We start from the raw sequence: 25,273 nt of genomic DNA, 5'->3' as shown, positions 1-25,273 counted from the left end.
GTTACTAGTCAGGTGTGATGACCACTACAATATCAGGACAACCATGCTGGCAATACGGCAACGGAAGATGTGATTTACGTAATCGGAGACATGGTCTCCCGGGAAACTTAATTTTCAAGGTGACAGGGTAGGGGAAGCCTATAACCCCATATGAAACCCAACTAAGGATCTACTAAGGATCCCGTTCAGGGCAAATTTTCTTTTCAAACATTTATTCTATTTAAGTATGATTATTTGGGGTGTACAGGGTCAGGGTTTCCCTCGTATACAGAATTTGTTTAATTGAAATTAGCCTGTATCCGTAATTGGATCCTCCTTTGTCATCCGCTAAGGGTAGTTTGGAAAATATGGAATGCCGGAATTCCGTGTCGGAATATCCGGAATACCCGGAATTCCCGAAATGACCGAAAAATAATAAATTTAAAAAAATTAAAAGTAAATAAATAAATAAGAATATTGATGATTGAAAATTAATGTTAAATTTACAACTTAATCAAATAATTTAATGCCAAATTTATCTCTGAGGGTCCGAAAAAAAAAAAAACACTTACCGAAACTGTTCATGGAGATGCACGTATTAGAATTAAAAAAAGTCTGCGTCAGGCCAGTAGCCCATACAGCCAATACATGACGAAATATTTGTACCCTCGCTTCCCCCTGGATGGGATGCTAGTCCATCACATGGTTACTCCCCGTTTTAAATTCGCCTCCACACATCCACACACCTGTAGGATGTCTAGGGCGCAAGGACCATTAAGCCGGGACGCTTTTCCAGCCGGAACCATTCCAGAAGATTAAACAAATGCAATATTTTCAATTAGTTTAATAGTTTCAATTTTAAAAATCTCCGAACTATTGCAAATTAATACTTATAATTTGTAAACCACGCTGAATCGAGTAGTCCAGAGAAAGAGCTGGAAAAAAGGTAATGGAAACCCTAATTAGAAGTATTTCTACCGTAATTGTTCATGATTAAAAAAAGATGCTGAAAAGATATGTTTAGGCCGCTAGGAGAGAGTCTTTCTGGAAAGCTAAGTTATCTCATTCAGGTGAGGCCCGTCCACATACACTTTAAAAGGTGTTGGCGGGTCTACGCGACTCCTGTAATTCGCAAATAATTCCTCAAGTCTTCATATTTACCTTAGCTCGCGAGAAGCGAGACTGATTGAGTTGCAAGGCTGCGGACTAGAACATATTAAGCAATGAACGGAACTGCATAACGAGTCTGTCGCATTACCGTCAAATTTTTATTTCACCGGAAATCCGAAAAAACCAAAAACTAAACTTTTTTAAGCGGAAAAGGAAATTAAATTGACAACCTTAGGGTCGCATTTTAACCAGGTTAAAGAGGATAACGTCAATCAAGTGCACGCAGGCAATTTCTCAGCCGGCAAATAAACATTCCCGCGAATTAACCATGCAGCGAAACAGAACACTTTGAATCGCGATTTCTTCCTCACTCCTCTTTTCATATGATTTTTACCCGTGTTTCCACCATCAAAAGGGAAATCTGGCGCTTAGCTGACATTGCTTGTGCAGGGACACTCAGATGTTCTAGACTGGCTGGCTGAGTAATTTTCAGTAGTCGCTGGTACGGACCTTATAACTTGCCGGCACGGTTCGGTGGCTCAGACATCTTGCTGTTGCGGATAACTAAGGCTGTAATGTCCTGATAAATTGCTGTAGGGGAAGAAGAGTTCTAGTCTATCCATAATCTCATGAAGGCAAGGAACACGCCAGCGTGTAATGGAGAAATTTCCCGCTCTTTTTGGTTTTATCCGCTCTAACCCATACGTCACACGCACCCACAAAATGACAACTTTGACCGCACCGGGCGCAGTTCTCTTTGTTTCAAAAAATTTTGGCAAAATCGGCCAGTCCCACCCAAGCACATCGGCGTCTTTCATGATTTCTAAAATTTTTAAAATTTTTGAAAACCGCAAAAATTGGGTGGCATTAGAAAATGCTTGTGCTGACAGATTTTAAGTGCGGTCACACTTTGGGTTTGCTCGCCAAGTACTTATCGTATTTACATCCCCTTTTCCACTTAGAACCCACAGTGCTTGAGGTCTGTCAATAATAAATCACATTTCTGGTTTATTTACCTTGAAGCAATCTTCGGCATCAGTTTGTATATTGTAGGCTGTAAGCTACATGTAGTTCTAGTGTGTGTATCTCCGTGAACAGTGCCATAGGTAGTTATTTTTTACGTCATGTGGTCTCTGCATTTTATTGAGAGAAAATTTTGCATTTTTTTGTTTTACCTATAGAGAACTGATTTTCTTTTTTTTTCTTTTTAATTTTTATTTTCACTTTATTTTTACTTTTTTAATTAATTATTTTTAAATTATTTATTCACACTTATTATTTTTAATTATTAGGTAATTTTTTTTTTCAATTTATTATTTTTTGGTCATTCCGGGAATTCCGGGTATTCCGGCCGGAATTCCAGCATTCCTTATTTTCCAAACTACCTCCGCTAAGTTGACTTCGGTCGTGTATCTTTAATAGATCCTTAGTTGGGTTTCATATGGGGTTATCGGCTTCCCCTACCCTGTCACCTTGAAAATTAAGTTTCCCGGGAGACCACGTCTCCGATCACGTAAATCACATCGTCGATTGCCGTGGTGCCGGCATGGTTGTCCTGATAGTGTAGTGGTCATCACACCTGACTAGTAGCAGGGGACGTGGGTTCAAATCCCGCTCAGGGCAAATTTTCTTTTCAAACATTTATTCTATCTATATAAATATCAGACTGTGTAAATATATATATATATATATATATATATATATATATATATCAAGCTATTATCATGAAATTCTACGTTTAAGCGTGTTTTTAAACACGCTTCTGCCCGCGATTGAACGCGTATGATTTTCGAGAGAATTTCGAGACGAGGCTCTGTAACAAGTGGACTTGCGAAGAAGTTCTGAGTTCGGCTTCGGTAACAAAAAAGTAATTCCTTCGTAGGTTATAGTTATAATCATATTTCACAAACAGCTGCTTAATAGGAACAAGTGAACGGTCATAAAAACAGTCGTGTGCTAAGGAAAGTAATATATATTCGTATAAACAGTTAATGATAGAAGAGAAAAAAGTGTTCTGTGAAAGAAAAACAAGTATCCTTCTTATATAAAATGAAAAATGGTAGTGAATGCAGAGGATGGACTGTATGACCAGTGATTTAGCCTCTCCCAAACGTCATCATCTTGGGTTCAACTCCCGCACAGGCCTTGATTGTTTTCTAGGTATTATTTTCACTACCGCTTAAGTAGTGTTCATTACTGCGAAGATCACTCACATATCTATTATTGCCATCTTCATTATTACTATCATTATCATTAGTATCATCATCATCGTCGTCCATATCACCATAACTATCACTTTTACTATCTCAATCATGATCACTATTACGATTATCATCATCAATATTATTATTACTATTATTAACATTATTGTCTCTGTCGATATTGACAAGGATAATGGTTATCGCCCTGTGACTATCTACACCAAGTTCGTTACAAAGTGCGACAGAACAGAGCTCAGTAAGGGCTCTTATGGTAGGGGAAAAAGTTAAGGTAGAGTCTGCTCTCATCAACTACGCATGAAGAAGAATTTCCCTAGCCCAGTGATAACAGTTCAAGTTGTACTACAAATCGGTGGTAAGTAGGCCATTCCCTGATGGTGAGTGCCATCTACGCCTATTTCTTATAACGCTTATCTCTAATGTCATATTGGTATTACATTCTTGAACACGTGACTACATTTAATCAGAGACTTTGTTGCCCAGAAAACAAAGATTTAATTCTACATTTCTAGAAAAGTACAAACAAACGGTTAAGAGGATCACCCAAATCTACCGAACACAAACAAGAGAAAATGCAACAAGAGAATATGAGGAAACAGAAACAGAGACTTCTACTCCACTCCTCGTCCATGATATCCATGATTTCATCCTGTGTCACTAACGATTTCTTTAGCCTTTCTAATGTGGACCACTGTCCTTCTCGGCTCCACCAACAAAACTGGGTTCCTTTCTATATAATTATATATATATACATATATATATATATATATATATATATATATATAGTAGCAAATGGACTACTCAAGTGACGCACATATGGATTTTAATACAGCCTGTTTCGTAGACCTACAAAAGTTGATCCACTCATCAGTTAAACTCCATACCCACAGGCTGTATTAAAATCCATATGTGCGTCACTTGAGTAGTCCATTTGCTACTGTAATCGCTCCTTCATTGTCGAGCACTGTCATGGATCCTACGTTGCCTATTTCGCTTATATATATATATATATATATATATATATATGTAGATCAGAATCAGTCCCTGTTTACATAAATATTAAAACAGGTACCGTTCCTGTTAGGATTGACTCAGAAGAACACTAAAGGAAGTCCTGAGGATATTTTACAAATTTAGCTATGAGCTTGTAGCCAACCTAAACATATTCAAGATATGGTTTGTCTGGTTAATGAGTCTGTTCGCGCTGACGTATACTGCTTCTGACCTAAAAGGAGAAAAAGTAGATTTCAAACATTAAATCTATTATCAGACCAAAATTTGGTAAAACTTTCACCCAAGACAAGTGCCTCTCTCTCGAACCACGAAAAGTCCTTGTTATCCAGCTTAGTCTGGCCTACTTGACGTGCAAAAGGCAAAGATGCACGGTGGGGGGGGGGGGGGGGTAGGGAGAAGGGAAATTCGAAATTTAACTTCATCCCTCTTTCTCCTTGAACACTACGCTATACTTAGTCTCCGCAAGTGAAAACACAAATCACTGAAAAAAGGTGGCAAATCCCTGGGAGTAAGAGGCGATTTCTCTAAGCTGGATACTCAAATTTACTTTTTATTTGCACACAGGAAAGGGGAACCGCTCTCATCATCATCGTCGTCCATATCACCATAATTATCACTTTTACTATCTCAATCATGATCACTGAGTGAGATTACTGTGAGAAAACAGTATCACTTTTAACTATCACTTTTAACTATCACTTTTACTATCTCAATCATGATCACTGAGTGAGATTACTGTGAGAAAATTTTGGGAAAATCAGGAGTAATACAACGCGATAACGTACATTCAATGCTAAGGAAACACAAAACACCGGGGAGAGCATCATCTGGCGTGCTTACAATAATGCTTATGAGGGAGTGGTAAGATTTAGTCGCATTTACTGAAAACAGTAGAAGCACAGCTTCACACAATATGGCACCACTAACAATAAATACTGCTTAAAACCCATTTCAAACCGACCTTTGATCTTTAAAATACTGCTTTAGAGTATCACTAAAGTTTTTGGAGTATTTAACAAATTCCTTTTTGTTCCTCTCTAGACCCTAGATTGAGTGGAATAAAACAATGTCAATACTGTTAATGATATGCAATAATCAACTTGGGTGCCTGCAATATTTTTTCTACTGATGAAGAAGCTTTTTCCTTATCTAAAAGAAAAAGTAAAGAAACTGATTCGAAGTTTTAAATAAATGGATAGAATCATACAAGGCACAATTTTAAGGAAATCATTTGCAAACAAATTATGTTGCAGCATGTAGTTCAAAGGTGCAAGAAAACATCTCTCTCATAATATCTTTCACACTTAATAAAAAGAAGAAAATGTAAGCAGAAAGGGCAATAATCTCAATCTACACTGTACATGCAATCAATCTATCTGAACATAGTTATGAATCCCTGCTACTTCTCCAACACTCCTCCACTGCCCCAAAAAATCTAATGCCTTCATTATGAAGAGGGCATCAGTAACTATTGTTCTGGAACACAGAGTCAAACAAGAGGATAAAGTAATATTATCATCTTACTTGTGCTGTGGCACTAGCACCAAGGCCACAAGACACAAACAGATAACTGGCCTGGCAAAATAAATGTTACAGTATCTCTGGAAATCTGCCCACAAACAAAAGTGAGCCAAATTCCTTTCCTGAACAACTTTCCAAATATCATACATGCAACATTTCAAAAAACATTACAACCAGAAGATTTCATAGAGGCAATGTAAGTTGCAGTGGAAGATTCGGTGGAACTCTGATTTGAAAGTGTCTATATGGCCAACAGGGTGTTTATTGTTTTGGTATCTCTTTAACCTGTAAAAAAGTATTCTAAAAAAATTGGATTCTGATGCCTCTTCACCCTAAAATTGAGCTTTAAAGTTCCTGCTTCAGCCACGCCCAATAAAGTTGACCGCGCAAGGGAACATTAATGATGAGTGACATCACTCCAGGAGCATCTCCAGTGTTGTGTTGTTACTTTGCTTGACAAACACAGTACTTTTGCAACAAATCTATTGGGCATATTTATGTTGCCGAAAACTCTTTACCTTACTGAAAAAAAAACAGTGAAATGAACCACTGGTGGGATTTGGCGCGTTCCTGACTTGACGTCACAACCCATTCTGAACCCAATCTCTTTTTTGCCCCAATTCACGGTCACCTTCAATGGGACGTGGCCAAAGCGGGAAGTTTAAAGCTCGATTTCAGGGCAGAGACTTGTCAGAATCCAATTTTTATTTAAGAATACTTTTTTACATGTTAAATACACACCAAAACTATAAAAACCCTGTTGGCTGTATAGACACTTTAAAGAATTCCTTCATTTTTAGCAAAGTCAGATGCTACCAGAATTACAGAGATTATTTGCTTCTGACGATAAAAGTGTTTCCAATTACTGTACCTCTTTATATTGTACCATCTTCCCAACATTCTGACACTTCTTAAAAACCTCATTTACAGCATCTAGCAGGTCCCTAATGGCAGTTGCAATATCCCTGGGTAAAAAGTGTGATGTCAAAAAAGGTGTTCTTTTTCTTGTTTCCAGAGTGATATTTTTCCAACTTTAATGTAGCACCAAAAGTTGTTTATTTCAAGGTTATCAATCTCTCTGGTTAAAAGTCAGGAAATATGCATGTCTTCCCCACAGACCACACAAAATCTTGGCAAATAATCAAGACTGGCAGAGTATCTGACAGCTTAACATACAAGAATATTATCTCTTCTCTTACATATATCAATTTGTACTTAAAATGTTCATGTCATTATCTATATAACTTAAATTTTCCAATTGTTTACTTACTTTATAGTCTGCAAAAACTTTTGCCTGTTGCCAATTTCAGCTGGAATTTTTGCTAATATGGTCTTGAGGTCTACATTAGAAAATTAAGTAAAGCAAGGTTTAAGAAATAAAAATTGCAAGAACATAATTATACATTTCAATTATTGGGCAATCATCATTATATGCATTTCCACACAAGTGTACAGACAAGATTAGACTAGAAAGGGAATAAATTTGCAAAGCTATGTTGCACTCTTATTTGTATTAATTCCAATATTGTGAATCACTATATGTTACAGGGATATTTGTGATGGTAGGTCTGGTATCTAAGTGTTGTAGGGAAATTAATCTGGTGTCACAACACTGTAGTGGTAAAACATGTGCAGTACCATTAACTTTCAACTTTGTTTGCACTGTTCAGATGAATTCATGTTACACACAAAGAGTATATATAGTTACAGAAATATACTATTTAAATATGATTTAAGTTTTGATATATGGAAAATCTAGAGAGGGTGTGCACAGTGGCCAAGGAGCTGAGGCTTTTGAGTTGGCCACTTTCATGTTTGAAATAGAATCAGAAAAAAAAACCAAGATTTAAGTTCATTAAAATTAAAATTGATGGGCACTAATGAGAATAATTTAGTACAAATGTCATACTAACTGAAGCATATCATAATTGGAGGGCATACTGTGACATCTACAATCATTGATTGGAAAGAAGAAATATGAGAGTGTATATCTACTAATGAGTTGATAAAGTTAAGCCTTTCTTATTAAGAATTTTATGTGTAAATACAGCAGTATTAAATCAAAAATTTTTCTCACAATTGAGAATTTCAAGTAAATTGTAAATGATGGTCTCTCACAGCAGTTGGGAAGATCATTTATATCTAGTACGCGCGTAGAAAAAGGGACGGCCTAATGTACACCCTTCAGGTACCCCACAGAGGAGAGGCAATCAGCTACATTCTACTTTTCTAGTTTAACATACTATGTGAAGGTGTAGTCTGATCGTCCGGGTGAGTGTAGTCCTGAGAAGGACTGTTGTCGGTGGCAGTGACTGACGTTTCGACAACCTGTGCGGAAGTCATCATCAGAGTCAAGTGAGTGATTGTTGTCAGTAGATTGTTGTCATTCTACTGACAACAATCACTCACTTGACTCTGATGATGACTTCCGCACAGGTTGTCGAAACGTCAGTCACTGCCACCGACAACAGTCCTTCTCAGGACTACACTCACCCGGACGATCAGACTACACCTTCACATGTTACCCCCGGGTTCAAACCATTTACTGCATTAACATACTATGTATGGTGTTTTAAATAGCTTTTAATCCAGCAAAGAGGGAGACCCCTGATTCCATAAGCATATAGTTTGAGAGTAATATTTCATGATTTACAGTATCAAATGCCTTTGATAGATCAAGGAAGACTCCTCAAGATATTTTCTTTTTATCTATCGTTTGTTTTAATTTGGCAACGACCTATAGTATAGCTTGTCTGGTAGATAAGTTCTTTCGGAAGCCAAATTGATATTTATATAGAATTTCCCATTTTTTTAGGAATGAAGAGAGTTGGTCAATGCCATGTACCAACCTTTCAAGAACTTTACTAAAGGGGGGTAGAACCACAGTGGGTCAGTAATTTCTTGGTTCATTCATTATACCATTACTATAAACAGGAGCAACTTGAGATATTTTGAAAATATCTGGCATAACACCAGTCTTGATAGACTCATTATAAATAAATGTAGACAGTTTTGAGAGATCCTCAGAAGCAATCCATATCAATTTATTTGGAATATGTAGTGAAGTTCCGTTATCATTTAATTTAGAGAAGAGATTATGAACCTGTGCCTCAGTTACCTCAGATAAAACAAAACTTGAGGAAGGAGAAGACTTAATGTATTTGAGGGGGCTATCATCATTATTCTTTATAGAACTGGCAAGTATAGGGTCTACATTAACAAAATATTGGTTAAGCTGATCAGCAACATCAGAGTTTGTTGTATAGATTTGATTGGTGATAATAGTTTTTGATGGGCCAGATTGCCCTTTAGTTTTACGATGAATAAGTGTTCCAATTAATTTCCTTGTTGACTTCATGACAATTTACACAAATTGAAGTGTTTGCGATAGTTTAGGGTCTTGCTTTGTGACTTAAGCTTGTTAAACTAATTTGAATATATTTTATATTTGTCCACTTTGAATGTGTCATAGGTTTTATACATTCTTTGTTTAGTTTTTATTGATTTTACGATGCCATTTGTTATCCATAGTTTGGTTAACTGAGTGTTTTTGTTTAATCTTAGAAATATATTTTCTTTGGAGCATGCTTGTCAGTAGTTACTGTTACAGCTTGAATAGTTTTGGCAGCAAGCTCACGCAAGTTGGTACATTTGTTTTGAATATCATTCCAGTCATTAGCTCTGATATCACTTTTATATAATTCTTCATTAAATTCACTGTAGTCTCTAAAAGTCTTGGGATGTGTTTGGTGCTTTACTGCTGTCTCAGATATGCAAAACACTGGTAAATGATCTGAAATGTCTATAGTAGCAATTCTAGAGACTGTTTGTTAGCAGGTCTAGTATCAAAGTGTTGTAGGGAAATTAATCTGATGTTACCACACTGTTGCGGTATAGCATGTGCAGTAACATTTACATCACAGTTACCTTTTGCTTTTTTCAACAATGCATTGAATTCATCTCCTTGGGCATTAAAAGTATAATCTGGAAAAGATCAGGGTAACTGACTGTCAGCAAATACTTTAGAACTCCTATCATAACAAAATCCTTGGAAACTATAAATTAAAGTATCTTGGAGATGTAGCATTACCCTTTCACCCATGTGTGTCTCTAAATTGTGGAAGAGTATTTCACTAAACAGGCAGTAAGTCAAACAGTATTTGTACATTTAAGAGAGGATAAAAGAGTCCCAGTATGGTTTAATCACTTTTGATAGCCAATTCTGTGATGGATTGCACTTGCCATATTATGTTTTATTTGATTAATCAACATGCTGTTATCGTTCTTATCACAATCAAGGTAACCACACAGACACAACAGTTGTCTAAAGGAGTATTTGTAAAATCTGCCATCTTGACGACACACTGTGTGTTATTTGAAATTGAAATTAGAGTCAATGACTATAGCATTAGCTTCATCAGAGCTTATTTTTGGAAGCAAATTACATTGTATCTAAAAGTATAAACATTTAATGCATGATTTATACATTAAAACTTATACAGATGGCCTGGAGGGACCCAAAAGGAAAATCAAAACTTGCCTTCACTGTTTTGAGCAGCACAGTGGAGAAGAACTTCATTCATGTTGACTGATAATGATGCTGTATGGAATAAATTCAGTTTTTTTCTTAGTTTAAAATTCTTCAATCAGCATTAATATTTTGCTTTGTTACTTATCAACAGGATTTTAAATAAGCAAAATAAAAATGACCATGTTAGAAAAATTCTAAAAGAAATTGAATAAAAAAATTAATTACACAAACTTACCTGATTTCAAAATTTCTCCAACAATTTGTTGTGTTATCCCTGGTATTTCATTCTCAACCTAGGAAATAAATACATTACAACATTACAAAAGAGGAAATTTAACCTTGTCTACAAGGACACAATAGGACAAGTGATAGATCAGAGATGTATCCATGAAGATAAGAACAGGTCTATGAATGATCTCAGCTGATTTATTTAATTGTCCTCCCTCATAATGTTTTCCTAGTGTACCAGTTATTTTTGAACACATGATATCTCAAAACCTCAAAACTTACAGAGAATAAACTTTTTATAATCATTCATAATTGAGTGTTTGCCATACGGAAATTTAATAGTTTATAAGGGATTAAAACTTGAATGTTGTTTATAAAAGGTATAGGCTGAGGATACAGCTAGCTATCCTGTATTGCAAACCAATGTACCAATTAATCAAAATGTCAACAATTTTATCATAAATATGTACTTATTGACTGATTGGGAGGGCTGGTCTAGGAAATATTTAGTGCAAGGTCATAATTAAGCGCATAGAGTTCAATTTTAATGCGCTATATAAGAACTTATTATTAAATTAAATTAATACACAATGTATGGACCTTGCTGTGCTTGGTCTGTGGGTCATGAACAAGAGCCAAACATTTTCCTGTTCAGCCCAACCTAACTCAGTCAATAACCATTTATCATATGACCACTGACTAAGTTCATATGACCACTGACTAAGTTTTGAAAAATTAAAAAGGTTTGTTAAATAGGATGCAATAGACTGGCACACCCATGAAAACCACCAAAAGAATTCTACAACTTACGCAAACTTTTTCTTCATATTTTTGAGTCAGAACGAAAAAAATCACAATTTATCTAAATTTTCTCATTTCTGACTGCTACTGTTACTTACTTTTTGCAACAACAGCATACAATGTTAATTTTTTTTTTTTTGGCAACAAAGCAGAGCAGACTTGTCATAATGATAAAGAACACAATTTTTTTCTTTTCTGCGTACATGCCTACCACCTGCATACAGTTTTGTCCACATTCTGATGGTCATCTACAATCATATACTGTTGTTAAATGTGAATCTCATAGAGTGCAGTATGCACAAATAAAAAAGCCTTCACTTGATTAAAAAATGTGCAATGCAAATTAACTAACTCACATGACACTGCATCATTCATAAAATGTTAACACCTATTACCTTGACAAAAGCTGTTCGAAGTTTTTCAACAGCTTCCTTATCATAAAATGGCTCTAACTAGCACATAAAAAAAGAAAAACAACAGAAATCTGAAGTCAAAAGCTGGAGAAGATAACATACATTAGACACAAGGTTTGATACTTCGTGATATCATGCAAAAACCCAATTCAATAACTGTTCTATTATACATTTGTTTAAAAATGTCCAACTGTAAACAATACTTTCTGGATTTGCAAAAGTTTGAAAACACTACACAGACAAAGGGATGGGAAACTAGGAAGACAGACTTTGAGCTTGACATGATAAATGCAATATCTGCTGCAATATCTGAACACTACACAGACAAAGGGATGGGAAACTAGGCAGACAGACTTTGAGCTTGACATGATAAATTCAATATCTGCTGCAGATATTGCATTGTCACGTCAACTTCACATGCTATTGTATATTGATTGAGTACCCTCACTCAATCAGATGTTTCATAGTATAATGTATCATAAAACAGTTTACCGTCTTGGTAAAAGCAATTTTCAATTAACACTCACAATCATTTTCTACTCAACTGCATGTAACATTTAGTTGTATTTATACAGTGATTGTTGTTGTAAGTTTTGATATCAGTACCAGGAGAATTTATTTTGATTTTCTTCATTTGAATGTACAGGGATGATAATTTTGTTACACTACAGAGTCTGTTTGATATTCCTCGTAAAAATAAAAGAGAGCTGAAATTAATGACTTATTTATCTTTACAAGAGAGACAGAGTAGAAGGGATGACATTTTGGTTGTGAGATAGTGTTGAATAGATCCAATAAAGGATATTTACCTTTAAAGATGAGTGCAAGTAAATCAAGCCTACGTTCGCCCAATTTAGAAGGTCAGATTTAGTTAGGCTTGTACAATTCTCGAATTAAAAAGGAAACAAAGCTGTAGTATTACCTCACGGAGTGTAGGCTTAACAATAGCTTCTAGAGCCAGATTTGGGACTGGGGTACTTTCCTCGCCATCCAGCGCCATAATTCCAATTTTGTTTTGCTTTCTTTTTATTCGTCACACCTGACCATCCGCCATGTTCAAAAATTTACCTCCCATGGGGCTTTGCTTGGCTACACCTGAAGGTAGCTGGGAGTAGCTTACATGAAGTATAAACCAACTGCCAAGTGGCAAGGAAGAAAATGGATGTTACCGAGCAAGACGATGGTCTCTTGAAAACGCTGTTCCAGGAATCTTTCCAAGGTAATTCTCACAACATGAAATAATATGAACAATTTTGTGTGGGGCCATCCTGTTTTGTTAACCTCGATAAATTATAGATATTGTTCTACTTGTTCTTGTTTGTAAAACGTTTATCTTATTGGAGCTCGTTAAGCAAAAGTTAGCATAAGAAGCTTGCATGTGTTAAAAATGGGATAAGTGAAAATTGTATGGATCAAAAATTCCTAAAGGTACCTTCATAATGTATGTTCACTACTTTCGTATAAAACCAAGTAAAGGTGCGACATTTCAGTAAAGGTGCGACATTTCTGCTTTGGATAAGGAGATGTGGCAACCAAAGGTACTTTGTTTGCTCTATCCAGATTTAATAATGTCATTGATGTACAAAGTAAATGTATCATATCTTTCAAGTATTTGGAGAGCCAGGCCAAAATTCCTCAGTTACTGCATGAAAAGGTTTCAACTGGGAAATGTTTATCAATGCTACAACTAATTAATCAATGTAAAAGTTCTCTGCTTTGTACTTTATTTTTTCAGAGGCATGGAAGGATAGTCCAGATTTCACTTTGTATCTAGCAGAACTGAGTGCTTCCAGTGTGGAAAAATTAAGTAAGACTCTGAAAAACTTTTTTATCGCTGCAAGTTCAATAAGCCTATTAGGTGTTAAGGCTTTTATTTGTGTACCATTCCTTTCTACTCAATTATCTAATAAGTTTGCTGACTAAAATATGGAGATGAGATGATAAATGAATGAGTAAATGCATGAAGCTTTTTCATAGTTAATGCAGTTGGGGATATTTTATGCAACTCTTGGTGATAACAGGTGCAGGAAAAATAGAGGTACATTTAGGATGGGGGAAAATAAATTGATTTGTTACTCCTATCTCCCCTGATCTAACACCCTCTTTATTTTTAAACAGATATGCACAAGAAATAATGTGGAGCTTACCATAGGCACAAATACAGACATGGAGGGTGTAGTGACCTGGTCATAACCTATAATTTATGTGCATGTGAAATTGCTGTATTCTTAGGAGGAGGAAAAAGGGTTTAATTTAAGTTTGTTGAATGATCTTACAATAGGCCGGGAACCTGAAAGACTTGCTGAAGAAAAGGCCCAGATCTTAGAGCAAACTGAGCACTTGGCCTTTAATAACTACAAGACATTCATCAAAACTGCAGAATGCTCCAAAGAAATTTTTAATGATGTAAGTCAACTGAACTAATGGTGTTAGGGGAAAAGAGCTGTGCATGAAATCTACTAAATACCTCAAAGATGTTTATAATTAATTTCCTGTGATAAGTTCCAGCTAAAAGTTAGCAAGTTTTCAAGTTGTTGTTGTTGAAGGGTTCATGTTTTTTAGGTTAAAATAAATGTGATGCACTGAGGAAATCTCAGGGAAATCAATTTGATGTTTTACAATTACTTATCTCAAGGTTCAAGTTACCAGGGAACAAAGTCATTTGACAGCAATGTTATCGATAATTGTCTTGTGCATTCCTCTGCGTATGCGTGATTAAGATGTACCAAGAAGTTGAAAATACTCCTAAGACTTCTAAGAGATTTACACTTTAATTATCTAAGCTCAAATTTCACATTCTGATGAAAAATCTTGAACGATCTTTCTTGCTTTAAGGAGTACCCCGTCGAATACACAAGTCAGAGAATTTTAATTCTCAGTGGGTTAGAAGACCCCATCACAGCACTGTAAAGACAATTGGTAGTGTTGTAAAAGCCTGATTTGATGAAACCTTTATTGCAGTTTGTGTCAGTGGAGGAGCATGTTGAGTCACTTCTGAACAAGTTACCAACATTTTCTGAAACATGTAGCAATTTCATGAAGGTGGCACAGGAAATCAATACTAGGTAAACAAGTGCTGGTATAATTTTTTTCTGCTATTCAGACAAGCATTCAGATTACAAGTAACACTTGTTTTTACTTTTCACTTGTAGTCGTCATTTAAATTCTCTGACATTAGCACGCCATACACAGCTGCTAGAGATTTTGGAAATCTCACAAGTAAGTTTAAATTGGTGATTTTCTGAACTTAGCTTTAGTTCACTTATATACACAAGCATTTTGGATGGGGGAATATCCAAGGATTAAGACCTATGACCTTTAAAAATAGAAACAGTCCAAGACCTCTGTCTGATGATATTTCTAGCACTAGCATTGGCTAAATCAGTAAGTCCTTCATTCCAAATGTGAAAGCACAAGGGTACTCAAACTTATAATAATAATAGTATTATAATAACTTGTATTTATATAGCGCTCATATCTTGAACTCATGGCACTTTATTGTATGAGGGACTTTACCAGACTGCTAAGCAGTTTACAGTCAAATAAAGGCGAATATGACAGATGCCCCCTCCCCCCAATTCCCAGTAACCAGGCCAGACCACATCACAGTAATCTCGTGAAGTGGGTTCTTTAACGTCCCCTGCCTAACCAAATTAACTAATTAATAGATGCAGGAGACGGGACCTCCATTTATTCGTCCCTATCTGAGAAGACTAGAATATCTAACCATTTCTTGGTTGATGTTATAGAAAGGTAGCATATTCTTCTCAATTATTTTAAGACCCTGAGTGTTGGTCTGGCCGGGGCTTGAACCCTCGACCTCCTGCACAACAGGCTGGCACTTAACCAATTGAGCTAACCGGGAGGCTCAACTTGAATTACACATTTTACTGGCTAGATGTAGAATTGAATTACTGGTAAACATACTTTTATTATGAATTAGCTCTGCCACCCCCCCTACCTAACTACTGAATTAATCTGAAAGAACTCCAATAATGACAGAGCTTTACTTAGTCATCTATGTTCTGTCTGAACTATCCTTGGTGACATTTTTTTACATGTACCTGTGTAGCACCAAAACTTGAATTTGCACTATCACTAGACACAACAAGTGCCAACACTATTGTAGTGACAATCAGACATGAGAAACATTATTCAAGTTCTGTTAGTCTTAATTTACATTGCTATAATTGTAGTTGTTAATCCGGGGGACTGTTAGTTTTAAATTTGCATTGCTATTGTTGACGTTTATCCAGACTGGTCAGCAGACTTTTGTGGAGTCGCCATGTTTTAAAGGCATGAGGTTTTTTGTAGATTTAAACCTTTTAAAGGAGGTCTATTACAGTCTGCCTTTTATGACAACTATCAATAGTTTTAGAACCATCTTTGTTTTCAGGGGACATGTCTATGGTATTTCTTATTTCATTATTGTAATTTTTCTATTGCTATCATAGATTTGGTACAAAGTTAGGTTATTCCCATTTCAAATTAACTATGCCATTTCATTTTCCATAGTCTACCATCTACAGTACATTGTTCTTACTGACCTGACACTTAGACTTACAATTACCTCATCTAATTGCAAGGGTGATATTTTACAGGGTTCTCTGTCTGAGACAAATAAGAAAAGAAAGAGGAATGAGTACCAGTGCCCTTGCCAACAGTTTACAATACTAACAATAAACATTGGTTGTCCAGTGTTCTGTAGCTATCTTTGTTTTTCTGCAAGAAATCTATGAATTGTTATGTTTGCAGTTGATGGATTCGTGTGTACGGAATGGTTACTATGAAGAAGCACTGGAACTTTCATCCTATGTGCAGAGACTAGAAAAGAAGCTTTCTAATATTCCTATTATCCAAAACATTGTTGATGTTGTACAGTCATCAACTCAACTGATGCTTTCTCAGCTGTTACAGCAGCTGCGCTCAGCCATCCAGCTTCCTGCATGCCTGCGTGTGATTGGATACCTCAGGCGTCTTGATTTGTTTTCTGAATCTGAATTAAGGATCAAGGTTTGTGAGGAGACCAAAATTACTGTTCAAGTTTCATTTTATTATCAACCAGATAACTGCGTATATTTTTTGTATCTTGAAATGTCACGCATATCATTGCTAAGGATATTACAAACGTTTTTCTAAGCAAGTCAGTCTATGAAAAAAATCCAGTTCCTGTCCCTTACAGTATTTACATTAAAATACTTCTGACATTTGATTTAAAACTTCCTGTTTGCAGTTCCTTCAAGCCCGTGATACATGGCTTCAAAGTGTTCTTGCATCAATCTCATCAGATGATCCTTATTATCACATTACAAAGACCATTGAAACCAGTCGGGTACATTTATTTGATATTGTCACACAATATAGAGCTATCTTCTCTGATGATGACCCAATATTATCCATGGAAAATGAAGATAGTCCAATTTATGGCAATTTGTTCCACTGCTGGATTTTGCAGAAGGTAGGATTGAATTAATGAATGAAAGGAATAGCTCTTTTCCCTTAACCACCTCCTGGTTAGCTCAATTGGTAGAGTGCCGGACTGTTGTGTGGGAGGTCATGAGTTCAAATCCGGCTGGACCAACACTCGGGGTCTTTAAATAACTGAGAAGAAAGTGCTGCCTTTGTAATAATATCTGCAAATGGTTAGACTTTCTAGTCTTCTTGGATAGAGATGATGAATGGAGGTCCTGTCTCACAAGCCCTTGTATGTGATAAAAAATTTGTGGGACGTTAAAGAACCCACACACTGTTCGAAAAGAGTAGGGCACGTAGTGCCCGGTGTTGTGGTCTATCTTTGTGTAGTGTCTATCAAATTGAAGGGGGGTACTGCACCTTTGAATATTGTATAGAAAGGGTGCAATATAAATAAGGAATTCATTTATTCATAAGGAATTCATTCATTCATTCATTCCCTCCATTTTATTGGCAAACATGTTTTAAAGTACATAGACTGTAACTTTGGAGGGTGTGATTTGTGCTACTGAAAACAGAAAAGCATGTCAACCATTTTCCAGGGGGAGAGAAAAATTCCAAATGAATAAACAAATGTTCTACCATTTGTCTCACATATTTTTGTATGTTTAAGGATTGTGATATAAATCAAAGAAAAATAACAACCAAGAACACATACAATTTTCAACAGGACTAAGTGTCAGTTTCCATTCTATTGTAAGATAATCCTTGTTCCACAGGACCATGCAGTTTCTTTTAAATTAATATGTGATGCAGCTCCCTCCATCATTTGTATGTCTGTCAAGATGCTAAATTATTTTATTTCTTTCTCAGGTGCAGCAATTCTTGAAAACTTTAGAGAATGACTTGAAGGGAGGGGTTGGAAACCGTCTTGACTCACTGCTTGGTCAGTGCATGTACTTTGGTTTGTCATTCAGCCGTGTGGGAGCAGACTTTAGGGGTCTTCTTCCTCCCCTCTTTCATGCTGCAGCCCTGAAATCATTCAACACAGAAGTACTTAATGCCACTAACAGGTATTCAAAGTGCCCTTGCTATTAAAAAAAAAAAAAGAGTGTTCTTCTTCTTACTCCATTCCAGTGAATGTGCTTTGTCGAAGAAGGACTGTTACATGTAAGTGGAAGGTAATGTAGAACTGGTCAACAGTTCAAAGGAGAAATAATCATGGTGTAAATCAGCCATTTGACATTGAATTTTTACTTATTTGTCAACTTCATTTTTGCCTGGATTAAGATCAAAATAAAATAATTTATTATGATCATATTATTGAGTACTTTAAACATCAGTTGTGTCTCACGTTTCATAATACTTGCATAAAACTGAAAGGAGGAATTATTTCCATCAAAGTTTGTAGAATTGACTCATTTGAATTTCGTTAAATAAGATCACTGTTTCTTTCCTACAATGCGATTTGCTAATTTTGTTTAACTGAGTGACCCCAGTTATGATATAGACACTTTACATGAATGTCATTTATGGAAAAAAGTAAAATTTTCTGCAAATTCAAACTCTGCATTTCAATGAGTGAACCTGGGAAGTGGAATGTTGCAAGCAATCTAAAAATTTTGGTAAAGCATGATCTGTTTGTACATCAAATGATTTATTTATAGCCCACTTCATTTCTTGTTTCTTTAGATTTAATAAAGCCATGAAATCATACTCACCACAGCCAGTTCCCTCTACAGTCACATCCACAACAATGTCTACAATGACAACCAAGGTAATTGAACATACAGTGGTTCCTACTCTCTGTTATTTTTGGGATAGATCTATTTATTAACAACAACAACTTTGACTTTATTTTTTAAAATGAGAGAAATAAAGGCTTTTGTAGCCCTCAGTTAGCAGAGCTATTCTAGGCGGGCTACCTAAACAGACACTGTATAGGCTCTCACACATACACACACACACACACACACACACACACACACACACACACACACACACACACACACACACACACACACACACACTCACACGCACGCACGCACACACACACACACACGCAACAATGAAATAAATGAATAAATAAATAAATAGCAAATAAATAATAAATAATAGTAGTGATAATCATGTTAAAGGCTTTAACTGAGCCAGTCACACAAGGGAGTTTTTAACAGGTCAAAGAGAAAGTTGAAATACAAATATAGGCTAGAAAGGTCAAGGTAGCGCAAGTCAACATTCATCTCCTCAATTTCAAGAATTTTCAAAAGCAAGTGAGTTAGCTCACTTTTAAAAGGTGCTTTCTTTAGCTTACGAAGTTCAGGGGAGATGCCATTCCATATTTTCGCACCAACTCTAGAAAAGGAAAACAACTGATGATTTGTTCTCGCCTGTTTTATATAAAAGCTTCCAGCTACTGAGAAACGAGTAGAGTAGGAATGAACCTGTTCAGAGTGAGTAAAAAGTTCAGAAATATTGGGAGGAGCACAGCGATTTTTTGTCATGTAACAGAGAGGCAACCAATTTGAAGTAAAGCATTTTTATCGGTAGAATTCCCGAACGACTAAAAAGAGGAGCACTGTGAGACGTATAATCGGAAAAGTACATTAGACGAAGAACCCGCTTTTGTAAAATGACGATTTTGTTTAGATGAGTATTCGCGGCTTGGCCCCAAGCAACGAGACCATAGGAAATATACGGTTCAATTAGCGAGCGATAAATGTTTATAAGAGTAGTGAGCGGTACCAAGTGTCTTAGCCTGGCAACAATACCGATACCTTTACTTATTTTCGTGGAAATGTAGTTAATATCATGATGCTTCCAGGTGAGATTACCGTCAATTAGAACACCTAGGTATTTAACATATGTCTTACGTTCAAGAGATACCAATTGCTCCGAGTAATTATCAAGTATTGTAAGGTTTACTTCTCGGTGTAGTTTGTGTTGATAAGGATGAAAAATAACGAAATTAGATTTGGATACGTTAAGAGAGAATTTATTTGAATTCAGCCATTCACACAACTTTAATAACTCTTCATTGACGACAACTTCAAGTTTGTTTAGATCTTTTTCTGCATATAGTAAATTGGTATCATCAACAAATAGGTAAAAGTCAAACTTTTTAGAAGAACGATGCATGTCATTGACATAAATTAAGAAAAGAAGCGGACCAAGTACAGAACCTTAGGGACTCCACACACTATTCTCTCTTTGCTAGAGACAATAGAACCAATTTGGGTTGATTGCATCCTGACAGACAAGTATGACGAGAACCAGTCATTAATCAATCCTCTAATTCCATAATGGTGTAATTTATGCAACAAAATCCAATGATCAACCGTGTCGAAGGCCTTTTTCAAGTCAATGAAAATGCCACAGGAATATAATTTTTTATCAATGTTGTTTTGAATTGTATTTAGAATATCCAGAATTGCATGTTGAGTTGAGCAGTTCTCTCTAAATCCATATTGCGATGTGAAAAATATATCATTCTTATTTATAAAAGATTTTAGGCGATAATTGTTTGGGTCAGTTTCATCATCCGCTTTATAAATTGGAATTACTACAGCGTGCTTTAATTTGTGGGGATAGATACCAGTTGAAATGGACATGTTCATTAGTTCAGCTAGGGTTTGAGATATAGCTTGACGTGCGGACTTCAAAAGACGAACCGGACATGAATAAAGTCTGTAGGCTTTTTTTGATTGAGTACTCAAAATTTCCATTTCAATTTCAGTAGAAGTGACAGCGTCAAAGAAGAAAGAATTGGTGTAATTTGAATTCCCTAGGTAATCCTTAAAGCCCCTGGTGGATAATGGTATGCATTTGCAAGTTTGGGTCCGACAGATGCGAAATGATAATTCAATGCATTAGCTATTTCTGATTGGTTTTGTGTTGTACCCCGGTTGTCTGGAAGCTGGAGCGACGATACGAGCTTAGTCTTTTTGTGCATTATTAATTAAATTGTTAATCCCCTCCCAAGTTTTTTTCATATTATTTAGGTTGCTACTAAAATAGGATTGATAGTAAAGTCTTTTACTCTGGCGAGTAAGGCTTAAAATCGTGTTCCTGTACAGCTTATATGTAGCCATGTCACCAGAGTAAAAGAGATCGTTCTTTATTTTTATTGATCTACGTAAACCTCTAGTTATCCACGGTTTAGATAGTTGCTTGGCCTTGCGTTTTGATACAATTTTGAGAGGAGCATGTCTATTAACAAGTTTATTCAATTAGTTGTAGATCGAAGAAAAGCGTTTGTCAATAGAGCCATTAGAGATCAAACCGGTCCAGTCAGTTTGAGAAATATCACTAATAAAGTTTTCTTCCGAGAATCTCGAATAGTCACGGATTTTAGTCCCCTGATAGCGAGATTTTAAAGATGGAGAATGGATGATGCAAAATTGAGAGTAGTGGTCACTTATATCTGAGACAATGTTGCCGCTGGAGAGTTTAAAGCCAATGCTGTTAACAAGAATATTGTCAATAAGTGTGGCAGAATTATTATGTACTCTTGTAGGCTTGTCAATTACTGGAAAAAAGGAGTAACTTTGCAGGGACAGCAGAAAGTTATGAGAAAAATCACAGGTTTCAGATTTGAGGAGATCAATGTTGAAGTCGCCCATGATATAATTATATCGGTTTAGTAGTAGAGCTTAGTCTTTCTATTGTCATATCGAAATACGTTTGAAATTGTTCAGGAGAAGTATGTTGCCGATAGATTACACCACATATGACATTTTTACCTTTTAAAAATTCGAGTTCAATCCATATGGCCTGGAAAGCCTCGTTAGAGGTTTTTTCGAGGACTGTGTAATTTAAAATGGCGTCAACATACATACCGACACCTCCACAAGAAAGAGGAGTTGGCACCTGTTCGAATTGGTAATTAGGTTTCAACTCCTCTTAGGTGCCAACTAAGAGGAGTTGGATTAAAGTCTATTCTGGCCGAATTTGTAATTTTAGTTTCGGTTATTCCGATTACGCTGAAGTGGTAGTCTAGTTCATCCAGTAAATGTACTTGCAGATTTTCAAGGTTACGGCGAAGGCTTCGTACATTATTATGTAGAACTGAGAAAGATGTTTTGTTTTCATCTCGCATGAGATCGTTTTTAAAATTGCAAAAGCTATGTGGTGAGAAATATCGGCTTCGAATTTGTTGATTATTTAGGTTGCTATCAGGATTGACACTACTTTGAGTATTCAAACTAAAAATATCTAATTCATGGAGGCTACGGAGCTTATCTAAGTACTTTTTCGTTGGCAAGTTACTGTTCAGGCTATTATTGAACTGACCATGCGTTCGGATGATATCAACATTTGAGAACGGAAGGATTTTTAATAAAGATTTGTTTGCTCGGCAAACATATCTGTCACTTAGGACTACCACTGAGAGTTGTTATTACAAGATATATACTTAGCTTTGGTCTCCGTTTTCCAGGTTGAGCAAATCACCAATATTCTTGATCTTGATAGCTCGAGACGTAGCATCTTTCCGTAAACAAACAAAGGAGCCCTTTGACCAACAGTACTGGTAATAATGCTGTTCTTTAAACTTCTTCGCCTCGAACTGGACTGTTTGCATTCGGGGTGACAAAGGATCAAAAATTCTAACCGCGCTTAACGAGGCATCCTCAGGGAGTCGAACGGAAGCCGGGTCCAATTTGCATGCATCTTTACGATGATTCATGACGCTTTCTTTGGCTAAACGCCTGACAAATCTACAAACTATCGGCTTTGGCTTGCCATTGTTATTTCTGCTGGGAACACGATGGGCGGTGTCAATGTCATACATCGATACATCAGCTCCCGTTTCTTTAAAAATGTTTAGGCAAAGCTTGCTTATCGAGGCTGCGGATTCATCTTGCAGCCTCTCAGGCACTCCCACAATTTTTACATTATACTGGAAACTATGTTCTTGAATTTCGTCAATAGCATTTCCAATAATATCTACCTTGGCTTTCAGCTCTTCTAGTTTGGCGCTTAGTCGCTGGAGTTCGTCTTTGGCCATGCCGCTAAAGAGATGGAAGTCGTCGTATTTCTTGCTCAAGAACTAGCTTTATCAACATTATATTCAGTAATCGCTGTCATTGTAAAAGTTGGTGTGATAACAAGGTTTCAAGGTGTAAATTTGTGTAAATACACTGTACATAGTCAAGGTATTGTGGGCGCATTCATGTATGTCATACATTGCACCACATTCAAGAACTCTTCATCATATATTTGGTGGACCCCATAGCTTTTGTGGAACAGAATTGTATAGTGCAGTTAATCTGAATACAAATGAGAGGTGCTTTGTCCTCATATTTTGGCCTATGTTAGTGCTCATTTTGGTGACAATTTTCTGAGTTGATTTACAATAAAGATTTTTTCCTAAATTTTCAGTGGTTGACTTAAATCAAATCATCATCTGTTGCATGGATAATGATAAACTTTCCTGTTAATTGAAGTTGTTTGTTTTTAAAGACGATTTTGCCAAATTCATGTCAGTTGCATGTGACATTTTCATGAACGGTTATTTTTATGAACATGTGTAGTTGAAATGTATTTGATATGTCTTTGTTGTCTCGACAGCCTGATGAGCTTAATCCTCCCATTGAATTGTTACAGCATCCTCCATTGGCAGCATTTATCAACAGTATTCTCTCTGCTTTTAACAATTTGAGGCATTGTGCCCCTATATCCCTTGCATCACCTGTTACTGATAGTGTGTGCAGTGCACTGAAAACAATCATACAGTCTACATGTGCATTCCACAGGTAAGGAAATAGGTTAGAGTGGTTATAGAGGTCTGAGGTGGTTTTGTGGTGTAACACGGTGTGGCATTTTTACTCATTTACAAAAGTTGAGGTTCCTGTCATTTTGGTCTTATCGGAAATTTTGGTTTTGAATACAGAACCAAAAAGCACAAAACTTTTCAAAATACTTAAATTATTAGCAATCTACGTCCGAGTGACACTAAGATTCTCGCAACTCTTAACTGGTTTTGAACTTTTACTGAATCAAATAACTTGCAAATATCAGTCGGTTCGCTGTCTTCTTCTCGTTTCCAGGGCAGAAGCAGCAGCTCTTAATGAAACAGAAAGATCCTCGTTTGCCAATTTTTGTCAAGTGTTGGGAAAAAAAGTGATACCTTACATGGAGGAATGCTTAGAGGCATTTTTTCCGAGTTCAGTCTTGACCAATTTGTGTGGGGGCAGTTTCCTTGCAACTGATATGCGGCTTGATGTCGACACCTTATTGGTTCTTCTGGAACCCGTCATGCCACAGGACTCCACACAGGAGAAAGAAAAGCCTCCTTGCCATGACAATGAGGCTAAAACCAGAGAAGATGATCGAATAAAAGATCAAGAAGACTCGGAGTCAAAGGAAGGCAGCCCTTTAAACGAGGAACCAAATGAAAAAGTTAACGAGAAACTCCCAGATAGTGAACAGCGAACACAAGATTTGACCCAAGTTGAAGCTGTGCTGAGATAGATAGCTATAATAACATTAATGATAACAATATTAAACCGGCCATCGGTATAGACTGGACTAGAATGGAGCAAATGATGACCAGAGCGTTGATAAGGTTGAGCAGACTCTTCTGAACCCGAAGGAATTACGAAAGACTCTTAAAGAAAACCAACTAAATTCGAATGTGCTACGAACTCTTAAAACCCAGATGTCGACGCACAAATCGAGATTACTAATAACATGGACTGACAGTTAATTTATTACGTATGATGGACGATCCTCGCAGTAGATAGCGCTATTTGAGCAATAGCGAAATTCAGACCTGAAAAAAATCAGGCCTGTACGGGACTCGAACCACTGACCTCTGCGATACTAGTGCAGCGCTCTAACCAATTGAGCTAACAAGCCAACTGAGAGCAGGCCGTCAACTTAACGGCCTGCTCTCAGTTGGCTTGTTAGCTCAATTGGTTAGAGCGCTGCACTAGTATCGCAGAGGTCAGTGGTTCGAGTCCCGTACAGGCCTGATTTTTTTCAGGTCTGAATTTCGCTATTGCTCAAATAGCGCTATCTACTGCGAGGATCGTCCATCATAC

At 36.5% G+C, this 25,273-nt stretch overlaps 3 protein-coding genes across 5 annotated transcripts; 1 reads left to right on the top strand and 2 right to left on the bottom strand.

Moving 5' to 3' along the window:
* Positions 1-3,934: 3,934 nt before the first annotated feature.
* LOC111330868 (programmed cell death protein 10) lies at positions 3,935-12,900 on the bottom strand. Of its 2 annotated transcripts, XR_015989513.1 has the most exons (10): positions 12,739-12,900; positions 11,799-11,855; positions 10,610-10,667; positions 10,384-10,443; positions 9,771-9,827; positions 7,114-7,183; positions 6,715-6,808; positions 5,284-5,366; positions 4,334-4,533; positions 3,935-4,059 (listed from the first exon to the last, which is right to left on the bottom strand). XR_015989513.1 is itself a non-coding variant. In XM_022935839.2 (9 exons), exons 1-9 carry the CDS (start codon positions 12,814-12,816, stop codon positions 4,446-4,448), a joined length of 645 nt encoding a protein of 214 aa, XP_022791574.1. In that variant the 5' UTR covers positions 12,817-12,900; the 3' UTR covers positions 4,295-4,445. The 2 variants fall into 2 exon arrangements, 1 of the variants encoding a protein (XP_022791574.1); XM_022935839.2 differs by lacking the exon at positions 3,935-4,059 and having other exon boundaries at positions 4,295-4,533.
* Positions 12,901-12,931: 31 nt separating this feature from the next.
* LOC111330866 (conserved oligomeric Golgi complex subunit 8) lies at positions 12,932-24,746 on the top strand. 2 transcript variants are annotated; one of them, XM_088727441.1, is made up of 12 exons: positions 12,967-13,035; positions 13,552-13,623; positions 13,935-14,002; positions 14,098-14,222; positions 14,778-14,881; positions 14,969-15,035; positions 16,572-16,829; positions 17,050-17,274; positions 18,102-18,301; positions 18,921-19,005; positions 23,799-23,983; positions 24,278-24,746. In XM_088727441.1, the coding sequence occupies exons 5-12, from the start codon at positions 14,853-14,855 to the stop codon at positions 24,699-24,701; spliced, it is 1,473 nt and encodes a 490-aa protein (XP_088583567.1). In that variant the 5' UTR covers positions 12,967-13,035; positions 13,552-13,623; positions 13,935-14,002; positions 14,098-14,222; positions 14,778-14,852; the 3' UTR covers positions 24,702-24,746. The 2 variants fall into 2 exon arrangements, with proteins under 2 accessions (XP_022791569.2, XP_088583567.1); XM_022935834.2 differs by lacking the exon at positions 13,935-14,002 and having other exon boundaries at positions 12,932-13,035.
* LOC148726984 (uncharacterized) lies at positions 22,569-23,368 on the bottom strand. The gene has a single exon (XM_088727442.1). The coding sequence runs from the start codon at positions 23,233-23,235 to the stop codon at positions 22,642-22,644; it is 594 nt and encodes a 197-aa protein (XP_088583568.1). The 5' UTR covers positions 23,236-23,368; the 3' UTR covers positions 22,569-22,641.
* Positions 24,747-25,273: the final 527 nt, after the last annotated feature.

This window comes from Stylophora pistillata, chromosome 7 (assembly GCF_964205215.1).
Source record: "Stylophora pistillata chromosome 7, jaStyPist1.2, whole genome shotgun sequence".
In the NCBI taxonomy this organism is placed as follows: Eukaryota; Metazoa; Cnidaria; class Anthozoa; order Scleractinia; family Pocilloporidae; genus Stylophora; species Stylophora pistillata.
The sequence above is the reverse complement of the archived record's forward strand: the minus strand, read 5'-3'. Positions and strand labels throughout refer to the sequence as shown.

Coding starts and splice junctions, on each gene's coding strand:
- LOC148726984 (XM_088727442.1), bottom strand. CDS start 23,235: ATGGCCAAAGACGAACTCCAGCGACTAAGCGCCAAACTAGAAGAGCTG.
- LOC111330868 (XM_022935839.2), bottom strand. CDS start 12,816: ATGGCGCTGGATGGCGAGGAAAGTACCCCAGTCCCAAATCTGGCTCTA. Junction 10,668..11,798: donor TTCGAACAGCTTTTGTCAAG/GTAATAGGTGTT, acceptor TTTATTTCCTAG/GTTGAGAATGAAATACCAGG. Junction 6,809..7,113: donor AAGTTTTTGCAGACTATAAA/GTAAGTAAACAA, acceptor CTTTTTACCCAG/GGATATTGCAACTGCCATTA.
- LOC111330866 (XM_022935834.2), top strand. CDS start 12,975: ATGGATGTTACCGAGCAAGACGATGGTCTCTTGAAAACGCTGTTCCAG. Junction 17,275..18,101: donor ACTGCTGGATTTTGCAGAAG/GTAGGATTGAAT, acceptor TTTCTTTCTCAG/GTGCAGCAATTCTTGAAAAC. Junction 18,302..18,920: donor GTACTTAATGCCACTAACAG/GTATTCAAAGTG, acceptor TTGTTTCTTTAG/ATTTAATAAAGCCATGAAAT.